This window comes from Sturnira hondurensis, unplaced genomic scaffold (assembly GCF_014824575.4).
Source record: "Sturnira hondurensis isolate 20B ecotype Veracruz unplaced genomic scaffold, ASM1482457v3 Scaffold0023357, whole genome shotgun sequence".
In the NCBI taxonomy this organism is placed as follows: Eukaryota; Metazoa; Chordata; class Mammalia; order Chiroptera; family Phyllostomidae; genus Sturnira; species Sturnira hondurensis.
Genome location: NW_028095988.1, coordinates 2,028,427 through 2,042,622, shown reverse-complemented (window position 1 = coordinate 2,042,622; position 14,196 = coordinate 2,028,427). Strand labels below are relative to the sequence as shown.

Sequence of the window (14,196 nt, the reverse complement as noted above, 5' to 3'; positions counted from 1 at the left end):
GGAAAACCTATACTACAACTGTTCCAGTTACCATAGACAGTGCCTGTAACCTCTTCTTTAAGGCTTGAGGTCATTCAGCAGTGTGGGGCCTCAGGTCAGTTATGAGAGCTTAGGACAGGCCAACCAAGGTAAGGCCACAACTGTGATCCCATGTGGGAATACTTCCATTCCTTTCCACTTGGTTTGTGTGCTGGAGTAGATGAAACTACAGGTAATTGTTCATAGCATTCTTTAGTGACTTTTATCTGTGGTGTCAGTTAAACCTTTTTTATGAATTTTTAATGAATTTGTTTTTTCCTGCTTAATGACTTACAAGTTTGTAAATTTTAAACATTTTTTCAAGGATTTAGCATTTTATTTCATTAGCCTTTTCATTGTATCCCAACTTTATTTATTTGTGCTCTGATATATATTTTTTCTTCTCTATGAATTGAGGTTTTTTTCGGGATTGTTCAAGAATAATTTGAAGTGCATTTTTCGTATTTTCTCCTGTTAGAGGTAGCCCTGTATAGCTATTTTCTTCTTATAAATGCTTTTGCTGTGTCTCAAATTTAATTGTTTTTCTGTTTTCGTGTGTCTCAAGGAAGATCCTGTGTTTTTCTGTTAGAAGTTTGATTTATTGGTAGTTTACAAACATCTTGGTTAATCTTCAATTACTTGTGTTGTTTCTGTTTTATTTTATTATAAACCGTGCCATATTATATTCTCCTCTGTTATTTACTTTATTATAAACCGTGCCATATTATATTCTCCTCTGTTGAAAGTTTCCTGGAACATGTTTTTAGTGCACCTTGACCCTAGTCTGAATGGCACACACACAGCTTTCAAGCTGTTTCTTGGGTAACGTGTAGTCCAGTAGAAACGGCCATCCATCCCTCAAATAGGCCCCTCGGGCTCCTGCCACAGAGGCAGCAGCACAAGCCCCAGTTTCCATTGTGAGGTTTCCTACACTAATAGCACATCCTCCAATCCCAGGTCTCAGAAACTCCATTCTTTCTCTCTCTGTCTCTGTTTAGAACCTGGGATCATGTCAGGCAGCAGTGCCCAGAGGTCAGGTCTGGAAGAGGCTCTCTCAGGCTAGGAGAAAGACCTTCAGATGAAGAGCAGGAAGCAATAGTTCAACTTGAACTAATTCCAGGTTCTACACCTTCTGGAAAAAGTGAGAGCTGTTCAGCACTGTCCTGTGGCCTAGGGGATGGCAGCAGCAGAGAACGCTGTCCCTCAGGATGTACGGTCCAGAGGATGGGCACAGATGTATGCTCGCCTCTCGAGGATCTGCTGAGACACTTTCTTGATCTGTTCATCAAGATTTTCTGGAGAATCTGGGAGGGGAAAAGAGACACCAGGTAATCTTTCTGCATTGGGACAGTAGAAATATCGCTGAGGCATTTTTGCCAGGAGTCAGCCTGGGAGTGACCCAACCACTCCTCCGAACCCCCAGGAAGTGATTCTGGGCTAGAAAAGCTTCATTCCAAATAACAAAGAGCTCATCCTGTTAATCCGTAAAAACTCCAGATCTTGTGCGAGAAGGCATTTGCTCAATAAAACACCCCCTTGTGATTCAAGCCTATTACTGCAGAGGAAATTATTTCCTCACTCTCCACAGCACATTAACAGTCAGGTCAGCACTGTGGAGGGTGCCTGGCCAGCAAGCAGAGCCTGGAGCTACACAGAATTACGTGTCCTTCTCCACAATCCTTAGCAACAGGGCTGGTCTCTTCAGGGGAGCCTTGGAGGCCTGTAGGCCAGCAGAACTGTAGGGTCAGAAGGAGAATTTAAGCTACATATTCTAAGATATGGCCATATGGCTATGAAAGAGGATGAGCATTCCAGACAAACTGAAATGACTGAGCAGCACAAAGTCCCTGCACAGTCTAGGGAAGCAGCCTGAGACATCTGCAGGTAGGGCAGTTTCATTTCCACTGCAGTGCAGGGGTAAAAAAGCGGGAGAAACTCCTTCTTCTTTTGTAAACCTTCCCTGGGCAGATGCCAGCAAGGCCCACCCAGGGACTCTGGCAGAGCTCTGAATTCCTTAGCACAAGTCTTACCCAGCCCTCACTCAAGGCAGACGTCGTGAGCAGCCAGCAGGTCATGGGAGCCTGACAGGGTCCAGAAACAGCTCACTGTTAACAGTTACCTGCAGTCAGACCCTCTCTTCCCCCTCCCTCCCAAGACAACCCTACTCACGCTTGTCCAGCTGAGATAAGGTGAAGAGATTCTGGGAATAAGCTTCCGTGCAGAAGATGTTGGCCAACAGAACCTGCCAGAACCAGAGAGAACCCTGTGTGGGTCAAAGGGCAACCCCTCGCTGGTGACTGACCTCTAAGCTTCATAGTACTACTGGACAGCTTGGCTAGGGTCAAGAGGCCTGGCTCAAGAGTCACTATTTTAGGTTCTACTTCCACCCCTAAGCCAAACCAGCTATGTCTGAAGGGCAAATCACTCATCATCCGAGTCTATTTCCTCCCCTGAAAGAAAGACATCACAATTCCTATGGCCACCAGATACTGTGTGTCAAGGTGCATGAATACCAAATACACAGCAGGCACTCAGTGACTGCATCCACCCCCTCCAGCAGGGTGAGGAGGACAGACAGGGTGAGGGAACTAGGTCTGAATCCCCACCATTCACCCACCTCTCTTTCAGGGAGGAAAACGAAAGGGGGTGGCTCTGTGTCCTGAGCAGCAGAAACCCGCACCCCCCACAGGAGCCTCAGTGCTCACAAAAGGCACAGGCGCAACTCGGCAAACCCATCAGCCTCCAGGTCAACTGTGCACGGACCCTGCACTTCACTCACCCTCTCTGGGACCGCAACTGAGTGCCAAGGCCCTTGCCTTGCACAGGCTCTTCCACATTAGATTCTTCCACAGGGCCTTATTGCCAAATGACCCATAAACCCCAACCAACTGGTCTCAATAAAGTACAGCAGGACCATGTCACTGGGAAGCTGCCTGTGTGTGGGTGCAGTAGGGCTAGGCCGGGAATGCTCACCTCATGGTCATGGTTCCGAAGTCCTGCTCGCATGGAGCGGCTGGCCCGAGACAGCACAGCTGTCATGCCATACAGGTTGATGAGAATGTTGGCCACACGCTTCAAGACCATCTGCTCTTCCACAATGGTCTGGGAACACAGATGCCCAGGCTGGAGGTTCATTACCTGGGGACGCTCCCCCTACCCGCAACAGTCCCTCCGTGAGCATACCTTTGCCCATCTCTAAGCCTCACTTTATGCCTCTGGTTAGAGGTGCTAATGTTGCCTTTCCCTCTGGAGTGTGAGAAGTTGGTTCATGGCTACCTTCTGTTTTCCATTTACTCTGTCTAGATTTGGGGAAGGGTCAAAGCAAGACTAGGTCCCAGGAACCTGGCTGAGACCAGAGGCCGGGGCTTAATACACCAACAGAAGCAAAAGCCTCCCAGATCAGGTCCCGAGATTCAGGCCCGGGCTGCCCCCACCGATTGCAGGGAGCTTCTCTTCACCTAGAGGGCGCTCACCCAGCCAGCTGAGTGGTCCGCGGGCCAGGCAGCCACAGACAGCCCTGCCTCCCCACCCCATCTTCTCTGAGGGAGCAAAATTTCTTCCTGGGCCTGGCTCTAAAGGCGGGTTCTTATAAAACATTTCACATACGCTGGCCCCATCTCCTTGACCCCAAAGTTGGAAAGCCTGCCACTCCAGGTCTGGAAGGGGACCAATACCTTGCCAAAGCGGAGCAGCAACGTCTCCACAGTGCGCCCAAAGTAATACACGTTCTCCTCGAGCTTTCTGGCGCTGTCCTGGTGGGTCAGGGGAAAGGACTCAGTGCAGAACCTCCTCCCCATGATGCCCATCCTGTCCCACTGGCCCAGAGCATGGCAGGGGATCCAGGGCTAACAGGCAGGCTGTTCTCCACCATCACAGCCTGGAGACAGGGTCCCACTGTCCCTCAGACTGGCTGGTCTATCCCAACACCCCTGGTCACTTCCCTCTTGGGGAGGAGATGTCCAACAGGCTACACCCTCTGGGCTCACTCACCGCAACACTGGGGTGCACAGCCCCAAGATTCCCCGTCAGCCCCAAGTCCACGGTTCGACCCAAGGAGTCCCGAAGCCGCCGGCCAACAGTATCCAGGACAGTGGTCACATTTCCCCGTTTGAGTTCACTGCAGAAAGCCCATGGCCCCATGATCTGAGGCCCTGCTCTTCCTCCCACTGTCCAGCACCACCAGCCCCCACCGACAGGTATCCCGGAGCTCTAGGGCACCCATTCCTTCTCCCTGGCTATGCAAAGCCATAAAGAGCTAAGTAACTAAGGCCCCACATGACCTTCCCCCAGCCTTGCTGGACACCTGGCTGCAGGATGAGCCCCTCCAGCCTGTCAGAGTCCAGCCAGTCTCCTCTGAGGCAGAGCTGCACTTGTGCTTCCTCCACAGAGAACTAAGTCACAGCCAGCTTTCAGGTCATTCTCTTGCTGTAAGATCTCTGCAAAATGCTCGGCATAACCTGTTCATGGGGTCCAGCAGTGATTTCTAATTGCCCTAGCCCCAGGGTGGGGATTGAGGAGAGCAAGAGAAAGAGAGTAAGAGAGGGAGAAAAGAAAGAAATGGGTCTGCATTGGCCTTGAAGCCCAGCATCTGTTTAAGGGGCACCTCTCATTCCCAGACTCTGAAAACACAGCTCCCTGCAGCATGGGAAACAAGAACTGTCAGGGGAGTGACCGTAAGGACAGGGCACTGAGGGACTCCCAAAGCAAAGGGCCCCTCCTATCACCTTCAGGTAAAGGCTAAGCTCTGGAGCCTGGCTTTCAAGGCCCAGCACTCACTGGCCAAGGCTCCTGCCCACCTTCCCTCTCTCCAGCCAGCCAGTGAATGATTTCGGCTCTGCCAGGTGGGACATGAGGAGCGGCGAGGGGAAATGGCACCTACTTGATCCTTGCAGTCAGGATGCGGCCAGCATGCTGCAGGCCTGTCAGGGCAATGTGCATCCGGAGAATCTCATTGGTTCCCTGTGGTCAACAGTGGAGATGTCAAAGCTGCCCCATGAAGTCAGCCCTGGTGTACTGAATGTGTGACTAGGTAGACCATGCCACTGTCCACTCACCTGTCCTACAGAAGCTATTGCAAACAGAGCCATGACCTTTCATAATTCCTTGTCCTCAGAGTAAGATCCAAGGTCCTCTACAATGGGGCTACTTGTCTCCCCTTCCATCCTCTCCTCACCTACTCCATCACCTGCTCTAGTTCCACCAAGCAGGACTGGCTACTTCTCCAGTAAGATTTGCTTATTCTCTCTCCATTCACACACAGCTGGCAGGTAAGGGTCTGTCTGGGCCTCCTAGCATATTCTATTTCCCTGTCCTTGGCCCACACAGCCCTCCCCAGGCCTGTTCAAAGTCCGCAAAGGGCCAAGTGCACTTGTTTCATGAGACCTCAGTGCCCTCAGGAGAGATGCACCTCTGTCCCTTACCCCCTGCTATTCTCGTTTCCTCCAGGGTCGGTCAGTCCACACAAGACAACTAGCACCCCACAGATAGAATGCTGTCTGAAGTGTCTCTCTGGCCCCACCCTCCTTTTGTTCCCTACCCAGGTCCCTTTCAGCAGGTTTAGGCTTGTGACCTCACAGGGGAAAGCAATTAAAAAGTGAAAAGTACTGGGCTAGGAAAGCCCCCAGAGAGTATCCTCTTAAGCACCTTCAATACACTGGGGAAAAAACTCAGGCCCAGAGAGAGCACTCAATGTCAATCACAGGCCTCTTGCTAAGAGATCTCTGCTCATCCCACCAGTTGCTGGCAGAAGCAACTTGGCAAAGACCTCTGGAGGGTTGCCAGGAGGTGGTAGGCTTAGCAGAAAGGGCCCTTGGGAGTGGAACCCTTGGTGAGGTGCTTGGCTTCAGCCTCAGCCTCCTCATCTGCAGAACAGAGTCTAGGCTGTGTTGTGAGGAAGGTTAAACGAGAGAAACCAAGCCAGCGTGGAGCCGGAACTAGGGGCTCAGGGGGTCCATGGTGGAACAAGATGGAGCTGGCAGCATGGCACTCACCTCAAAGATAAGCAGGATGCGGGCGTCACGCAGCATGCGCTCATAGGGGTAGTCCCTCATGTAGCCTGAGCCTCCAAGGATCTGCAGGGCTTCACTCACGCACTGCCAGGCACCCTCTGAGCTGAACACCTACCACGAACCAGGAAGCAAGGTCATGGTGACTCCCTTCCAAAAGGAGGACCTCAGAACAAGGGCCGAGTGGCTCGAAGGAAAACTGGGCTTTGTGATGAGACCAAGCCAAGCAGGAGCCCTGATAGTCTTGGTCTCACCGGGTAACCTCAGACAAGGTCTTTTCCTTCCTTGACCACAATGACCAGCTATAGCTAAGGAGCTTTGCTCAACTCCCCTCTGATGTGCCAGAATTACCTTCACCATGGCAGTCTCAATGGAGCAGTCAGGAAACCCTGGTTGATCCAGCATCCCCGCAGTGAGGTAGGCCATACTTTCCATTACATAAGTCTTCTGAGCCATCAAGGCAAATTTTTCCTGCAGTAGTCAGAGAAAAAAACACAATCAAGAAACATTTTAAACATGCTAAGACTCAAATTTGCCAATAAACAGAAAATACAATTAAGTCCAAAGCCTCACACTGCACAAGAAAACCAAGTCCTACCATTCACAAAAAGTTATCATATTAAATAAAGCCTGGTCGCCCTGGCTGGTGTGGCTCAGACTGAGTGCCGGCCTGTGAACCAAAGGGTTGCCGGTTCAATTCCCAGTCAGGGCACATGCCTGGGTTGTGGGCCATGTCCCCCAGTAGGGGGCGTGTGAGAGGCAACCACCCATTCATGTTTCGTTCCCTCTCTTTCTCCCTCCCTATGTCCATCCCCTATGTCTAAAAATATACAAATAAAATCTTTTTTAAAAAAGAATACTATTTTAAATAAATAAAAAATAAACAAACAAACAAAGCCTTGTGCATCCAACTGGAAAGGAAGATGTAAAGCTGTCATTGTTTCCAGATGACATGATAGTGTTCATCGAAAACCCTATTGACTCCACCAAAAAACTACTCAGCCTAATAAGTGAATTTGGCCAAATACGGGATACAAAGTCAATATTCAGAAATCAGGCATTTTTGTATACCAACAATGAAATATCAAAAATTAGGAGAAAAAAATCACATTTACTATACCAACAAGAAAAATATAATATTTTGGAATAAACTTAACCAAGAAAGTAAAAGACCTGTACTCAGAAAACTATACAAAACTGAAGAAAAAAATTAAGAAAAACACAAAGAGAAGCATATAACATGTTGATGGATTGGAAGAATTAACATTATCAAAATGTCCATACTACCCAAAGCAATCCATAGATACAATGCAATCCTTATCAAAATACCAATAACATATTTCACAGCTATGCAACAAATATTTCAAAAATTAATGTGAAACCATACATGATCCCGAATAGCCACACCAATTCTGAGAAAGAAAAACAAAGTAGGAAGGATCACAATACCTGATATCAAACTATATCACAAGGCCACTGTAATCAAAACAACCTGGTACTGGCATAAGAACAGATACATATGCCAAAGGAACAGACTAGAGACCCAGAAATGAACCTATGCCAATATGATCAGTTAATATTTGACAAAGGGGGTGAGAAAATAAATGGAGTAAAAACAGCCTCTTCAACAAACGGCGTGTTGGTACATATGGACAAGTACACGCAAAAAATGAAACTAGACCACCAACTTACACCACACACAAAAATAAACTCAAGATGGATAAAAGACTTAAATATAAGTCAAGACACTATAAAAGTGCTGGAGGAAAACATAGGCACAAAAATTTCAGAGATCCCACACAACAATATTTTCACTGATACATTCCCTACAGCAAGGGACATAAAGGAAAGAATTAACAAATGGGATCTCATCAAAATAAAAACCTTCTGCATAGCTAAAGAAAACATCAACAAAACATAAAGAGAACCAACCCAATGGGAAAATATATTTGCCAATAATATCTCAGACAAGGGTTTGATCTCTAAATACATGAAGAACTCATATGACTCCACACCAGGTAGATAAGCAATCCAATTAAAAAATGGGCAAAGGACCTGAACAGACATTTCTCCAAGGAGGACATACGGAGAGCCCAGGGACACATGAAAGGATGCTCAGCATCACTAGCCACCAGAGAGATATAAATTAAAACCACAATGAGATTCTACCTCATACCGGTCAGAATAGCCATCATTAATAAATCAACAAAATGCTGGCAAGGTTGTAGAGAAAGGGAACGCTAGTACACTGCTAGTGGGAATGCAGACTGGTGCAGCCACTGTGGAAAGCAGTATGGAATTTCCTCAGAAAACTAAAGATGGATCTGCCTTTTGATCTAGCGATCCAACCCTGGGACTATATCCCCTAAGAATCCTGAGTCACCAATCCAAAAGAACCTATACACCCTAATGTTCATAGCAGTACAATTTACAATAGCCAAATGCTGGAAGCAACCTAGGTGCCCAGCAGTAAATGAGTGGATCAAAAAACTGTGGTACATTTACACAATGGAATTCTATGCAGCAGAAAGAGAGAGCTCCTACTCTTTGTGCAACAGCATTGATGGAACTGGAGAGCATCATGCTAAGTGAAATAAGGCAGGAGGTGAAAGAGAAATACCATATGATCTCACCTTTAACAGGAACCTAATCAACAAAACAAACAAGCAAGCAAAATAGAACCAGAGAACTGGACATAAAGAACAAGTGGCCATTGACAAGAAGGGAGGCAGCAAGCAAAGGAATAAGAATAGAGGACTCATGGACATGGATGATGTGGGGTATCGACTGCGGGAGTGGGGATGGTGGGGGTGAGCAATGGGAAAGAGGCAGGGCAACTCTAAGTCAACAACAATAAAAAATAAATAAATTTGCAAAAACAGATAAATAAATAAAGCAAGCCTTGCCTTCTTCCCCAGTCACTGCACAGGAATCGTCAGTTCAGACACCCAAAGCCCACATATTAATGCTTACTCAGTGAAGCAACAGATGCACCAATGTGTAACCATCAGTACCTGAATTAATCCAAATTCACTGAGGTTCCTGTTGAATTGTTTCCTCGTGCAGGCATACTCAGCAGTCATTTCTGAAAAAGAGCAGAGTTCTTAAAACGAACAATTTTCTGGTTGTCCTAGGATGATTTCCTAAGGCTATCACCATTACCTTTCAAACACTCATGCAGGAACTATGTGAAACAGGTCTGCTGAGAACAACCACCCTGAAAGGCAGAGCCCCTGCTTCCAGTGCATCCAGATTGGAGGGGGGACCACCCACTCCTAGTGTTGTTTACGGTGGTGGACAGATGTGGAAGCAGACTTTGAAGTCAAACACAGGCCTGAATCTGGCACTTTTTCCTTACCCGCTGGTCACCCAGGCCAAACAACTTTACGACCCTGAACAATACCACCAACCGCACAGTTTTGAACATTACATGAGATTCAGGTAGAAGGCATCCAGGGTGAAGCTGGGCCTCCAGAAACACCCTAGACAGAAGTAGGGTCTGGTTCACACCTGTCATAGCTGTTCATCACCAAAGCAAGGTGGTCTCTTGAAAACTTGGGCCTATGGCTTCAAAGTGTATAGTTGTAAACATATGCTGAGTCATCAGCCCGGCTTGGAAGGCCCCTAACTGAATACAGCAGCCTCTTGCCCAGTCAGCAACACTTTGCTCCCTATACTCAGTGTTCTCCAAACACTTGCACAGGTATGATCCGATCACAAACTGCTCCCCGTAGGGGGCCTGTAAGGTAAACAGGCACTCACATTCACACATTCCTGGAACTGAGCATCTCATCAGAGGTTCTACATCCTTTGGGGAGAGGCTGACCATGAGTGTCCCTGCAAAGCTCTTGTACTGAGGAACTTTCAGATGGGGAAGAAGTCCAGGGGGCTTCGGGGCCTTGGGAGCAGCTTGGCAGAGTGAGAGTAGCCCTGAGTTGGGAGACTGACTCAAAGGTCAGCTTTGAGAGCCAGGTGCATGCCTCAGGCAAAGCTTACCCTCTCTGAACATCAGTCTCTTCATCTATAAAATGAAGGTAAGAACCCAAAACAAAGCCTTCTTGTCCCCCTCTTGCCCTGAACTTCCTAAGTACACCGAGCGAACCCTGGGTCCCGCTGCATATCCCTCAGTCACCTCCACGAAGCTAACAGTCACGATGTTCTGTGCCCAGCACACCCTACAGGCTGGCTTTAAATTCACTGTCAAAGGAAAACCCAGCTTTCAAGTCTTCTAACAGAAAGAAACAAAGGGAAGATCAAGAGGCTAAGAGAGCTGAATTCCAAACCTGCTCCCATTCCTCACCCACTGTGAAAAGTCACCTACAAATGGGGGTCTTGTAAAAACCAGTGCTTACGTTTACGAGTGTCTGGCTCACACCAGATGTTCACTAAGTGTCTCCGCTTTTAGTGGTCGGAGCAGCAACCTCTCTCCATCTCTAACTGAATGCCCCCTCCTCCTCCCCACTTTGGTAAATCAGAGGAATATTGAAACATGAACAGTCTTTGGGGACAGACCGAGTATATTCTTTGGTCTAAACAGAAACCCAGGCTCTAAACTCGAGTGGGACCATTTGTCCAGGTGGCCTGGCTCAGCACCAACTTGCCCTGCGGACATGTTAACACCTCAAGGCTGGAGTAGAGGCAGCAGGGACGAGGCTGTGCTGCTAAGGGTTCCTGTCCCTGACTTACCTACCGATCAATTTCTTGAGCATCCCGGCCACAGAGCTGCCCATGCTGAACCGCCCACTGTTGAGGATGTTCATGGCCACCTGCAGAGAAAGCATAGGATGCTCACTGTGGAGTCTATTCCCTCAGAGGCCTGCTTACCCACAATGTGCTGAGAAAAGCCCAAGGACCCTGGAGGACCAGCGGTGACAACCACAACAATACCAGTAGGTTTGAGGCAAAAAAAAAAAAAAAGACAAGTCTCTAAAGACTTGGGCATCTGGGCCAAGTCATCCTCCTGCCAATCCTCACTGAGCAGGGAGAGAGTATCCTCCCAACACTTCAAAACAAGGTCACTCCATCCTTGTTACAACTCTCATGAATATCCTTGGAGTCACCCCCTCAAAAAGTAATTGGACAACCTCATTCCAAAAGAACAGACCATTTCTCATAGTCCTTGGGGAAAGGAGTAGGAACTAAAATTCATTAAGTTCATGCTGCAAGCTATTCAGACTTTCCCAGCAATACTTCAGTATCAGGATCCTCATTTCACAGATCAAGACCCTGAGGTTCAGACTGGAGAGAGGATTCTCCCAAGGTCACAGAGCAAGCATCTTGTCTGACACACAGACCCATGCTCTCTCCACTGACATAACACGCTTCTCCTCCACTGATTTCATACAATGATGGCATACTTATTACAGAGCTTTGTCAGCTTCTCTCCTCTTTTCCAATGTTAACTTCCTACCTAATGCAGATGGCGAGCAGCTGGGGAAGAGGGACAGGCACACATCTGTGTACACACACTGCTTCCTAAGTACTAGACGATTGAGATTCATGAAGGCACCCCCTTAACACTCCACAAGGGGCAGAGAGGCCAACAGTGAACTAGGCAACAAGTGGTCCGCGGTATAATGGTAGAATAAAGAGCAGGTACACGAGCCCAGTGGGAAGGGGTGAGTGTATGTTTCTTTTGGTGTGGGGAGTGGGATGTTGGGCAGCAAAGGTTCCCAGCCAAGGGTCTACCCTTGAGGGTCTACCCAGCCAAGGGTCTTCCCTGAGCTGGGTCTACCTGGCCATCCCGGGGAGAAAGGGCATTCCAAGTCCAGCATGAACACAAGACTCCTAAAGGACGGTTGTGATCTGTCAAGTCTCTGATCAAGTCCATGATGCGCAAAGGCAAGGCTGAGAGCTGGGGGAAGAAAGGTGATTTTTTAACTCTATAATTTTCCTGAAAGCTCAACTGCAAATGTAGTACTACTTTTTATAGATTGCTCAACTAGGTGTGACTTACATTAATCAAGCATGCAAATGTATTTGCATTTATAATTACCTGTTTAATAACCTAATGGGAGAATCCTTCAAAACAGATCCTGTGGGACTAGAGAGACTACAAACAGCTCCAGCTACTAGGAAGGGCAAGTGTTGGTTTTAAACCACTGTGAAGTGAGCGCCAGGCCCAGCCGCAGCACTGAATGGGTGAGGGGCTGGGTTAAGCCACACTACTCTCCCGAGGGCCCTCTAATCTCTAATCTCAGGCTTCGCATGTCTCACTCAGGACATGGGAGGAACTGACCAGAACAAGAAGAGGAACTAAATTCTCCCATCTGTATTCCCTTTTCTCTCTTCCCAAATGGGCTTTTAAAAGTCATAGTTTTATAAACAAAATTCACTTCACAGTCCCTGTATACTTTACTCTTAACTTCACTTAAACCAACCAACAAATACAAAAGGAGAAAAGCATTTGACACCAGGTCTCACTCCCTGCCATCAAACGCCTGACGGGTTTAGCCGCATCTGGAAAGGGGCCCCAGAGCTCAGAGGCTCCTCTTCCTGCTTCATCCTCTCCCCCTGTGACTCTGCACTTGCCGGCTCTATCACGTCGCTGCTGCAAAACAGGTTCCTTTTATAATTTCCACAACCACAGTCTAGATCTCAACTTTCCCAGATGCCAGATGCAGGCCATGCAGGCCTTCAACAGCCCCTGTCATTTAACTGCCTCTGTGCCCTAAGCAGTCTGGCCATTGACCAAACCCGACTACACCAGAGAAAGAAGCTTACTTTTACACCTCACATCAGCCACTTAATTTTCACCTGACATTTGATCATTCTGTGACCTCTGGAATCACTCAAATGTATCATATTTTTTAGTATTTAAGCTAACTGTCAAGCAATCCCACTAATTTTAAAAAGGGGCTTTATAAATCTATTTCTCTTGCATATTAAAATAACAATCACTCTTCACCCAGAATGACTGGAAAAAATTTAATGCATGCACTGTTGGGAAGTATTAGGGAAAGCGGCACCCTCCACAGTGTTGGGGGAAAGACATTAGCCCAACTTTGCAGCTGGCAACTGGGCAACATGAACCCAAAACTTAAAAAACATTCACACCTTCTGACAGTGGCTTCACTAGTGGTGTTTAAACTCACAAAATAATTAAATGTGTGAAGGTATATATAAGGATATATGCCACACGATATATGGTGATAAGTAAAAAAGAAGTGAAAACAATATTAAATTCCCAAATCTGAGAACCTGGTAAAATTAAATTTGGCATCACGACACAAAGAAATGCTATGGAGCATTAAAAACTTATAGCATCATACATTTACTGGCATAACTAACGATTATCATGTGGACCCTAAGTAGAAAGTTTCATTTGATAGGAGCCCCGAGAAGGAGTTTATCTGCTGAGATGGAATCCCCAGGCCCAACTCAGGGCCCGAGTTTTATAAATCATAAAAGCCACCTGACATTTGTTGACAGGGGCTCCTCACATACTCTTTATACTGGGAAGAACCTCAGACTGAACTCATGGCTTCCTGCACTCTGTCCCAACTGTTTATGCAAGCCGGTCAAATAGTGCAGGGAAACCCTGGTTTCATATTTCTACCAACTGAGTGAGAACTGTCCTGTCTCATCAGAATGGCACAACTTGGATACCTCATTTATACAAGACAGACCTGAGAACTTAGGTGAGAACATCTGCTATAAAAGGCAGCCTCCCCTGAAAGAGTCAGGCCAGTTTTCCAAACCCGCCGGCCTGCCCATGACTCAGTTATTCCACCAGACTTGGCAGTCCACAGTTTAATCAAAACTCTCTCCCACCACACACACTAGACATCTGGCACCGGCCACAGTGGCCAGTGTTCAGACTGACCCTCCTGTACCTGGGAACAGCCCGACCCTTTACTGAACCCATTGTCTGGGCTCACATCCTGGGACCCTGGACAAACCCACCCGGAAGAACAAGAGACTAACTCCTTCCCTATCTATCCTCCCACAAGCTCCGTGCTTTTTCTTTTAAAATCCCCATTCCTGCCTCCCTGCCGAGGTGCAGTCAGTCCAGACTCAGCCTGCCCGTGAGCGCAGCATCAAATAAAGGCACCTGATCAGCTCATCTGGCTCCTCCGCCTCGATTTCTCACGCAGTTCTGACGTCCCCTTTGTCTCTGTGCAACACAACTTGGCCTCCTGAAACCATCTCCACAACTTTTGCTTTTAGTTCT

The 14,196-nt window shown here is 47.5% G+C and overlaps 1 protein-coding gene across 2 annotated transcripts in view; it reads right to left on the bottom strand.

Moving 5' to 3' along the window:
• Positions 1-547: 547 nt before the first annotated feature.
• ACAD9 (acyl-CoA dehydrogenase family member 9) overlaps positions 548-14,196 on the bottom strand; it is a 61,176-nt gene continuing 47,527 nt past the window's right edge. For both annotated transcript variants that reach the window (XM_037037682.1, XM_037037683.1), the window contains exons 9-18: positions 10,714-10,789; positions 9,038-9,108; positions 6,375-6,494; positions 6,009-6,137; positions 4,898-4,977; positions 4,009-4,135; positions 3,693-3,770; positions 2,992-3,120; positions 2,188-2,260; positions 548-1,322 (exon numbers count right to left, since the gene is read on the bottom strand). In XM_037037682.1, coding sequence (XP_036893577.1) covers positions 1,222-1,322; positions 2,188-2,260; positions 2,992-3,120; positions 3,693-3,770; positions 4,009-4,135; positions 4,898-4,977; positions 6,009-6,137; positions 6,375-6,494; positions 9,038-9,108; positions 10,714-10,789 — 984 coding nt within the window. In that variant the 3' untranslated portion in view covers positions 548-1,221. The remainder of the gene's footprint in view (positions 1,323-2,187; positions 2,261-2,991; positions 3,121-3,692; positions 3,771-4,008; positions 4,136-4,897; positions 4,978-6,008; positions 6,138-6,374; positions 6,495-9,037; positions 9,109-10,713; positions 10,790-14,196) is intronic.